Raw genomic sequence first — 687 nt, forward strand, 5'->3', positions numbered from 1 at the left:
CCTTAGGAGCCCTGGACTCTCCCCAGGCCTGGGATCATAAAAACAAAGCATATTCCCCAACCGGCTTCATAAGTCACTTCCACCCAACCCCTACCAGTCACCAGAAGCCTCTAGAAATTTCTGGTCACCACACAGTGAACCCCAAAGGCAACTCAGCTTTGGGGTTAATCCATGAAACATACCTTACACTCAATCACTCTTAATGAATTCAAAATTTCAGGTTACTGAAAGTGACATACTAACCTAAGGGGCCCCCAAATCTAGACACTGCTGAACACGGAGTTACTCTTAGGAGATGCAGAAGCTTAATTTCCATCAGTGATAGCAAGACAAGCACATCCATTACTTCCATATGCAGATCTGTACAGTTATCCATATATCGTATCGCATGGCAAGTAAACTATGGTAATACACTTCACATGGGGCCACCTATTGAGGCTACCGAGAAGCCAAAAGGAGCACAAAACAGAGATGCCCAGCTCTTAAACAGCTCTACCCAGACGGCACACGGTGCCAGTACTTCAACATCTGGTGGTTCAAGGCCTTGGCTTAGAAAATAAAACATTTTCTGTGGCAAACCTCAGTTGTGTGGGCCTCGGTTCCTTGCAAGACAATGGATATAGCAGCCCCCAAACTTAAGTAAGGGCAATGAAGCGAAACCACCTCCCCCCCTCACTGAGAAACCCT

General features: G+C 46.4%; 1 protein-coding gene across 3 annotated transcripts in view; it reads right to left on the reverse strand.

Moving 5' to 3' along the window:
• The window catches only part of KPNA4 (karyopherin subunit alpha 4), a 72,852-nt gene extending 72,461 nt beyond the window's left edge, over positions 1-391 (reverse strand). For all 3 annotated transcript variants that reach the window (XM_025206518.1, XM_025206517.1, XM_025206516.1), the window contains exon 1: positions 244-391. In XM_025206518.1, the coding sequence (XP_025062303.1) occupies positions 244-376 (133 nt within the window). In that variant the 5' untranslated portion in view covers positions 377-391. The remainder of the gene's footprint in view (positions 1-243) is intronic.
• Positions 392-687: the final 296 nt, after the last annotated feature.

This window comes from Alligator sinensis, unplaced genomic scaffold (assembly GCF_000455745.1).
Source record: "Alligator sinensis unplaced genomic scaffold, ASM45574v1 scaffold869_1, whole genome shotgun sequence".
Taxonomy (NCBI): domain Eukaryota; kingdom Metazoa; phylum Chordata; order Crocodylia; family Alligatoridae; genus Alligator; species Alligator sinensis.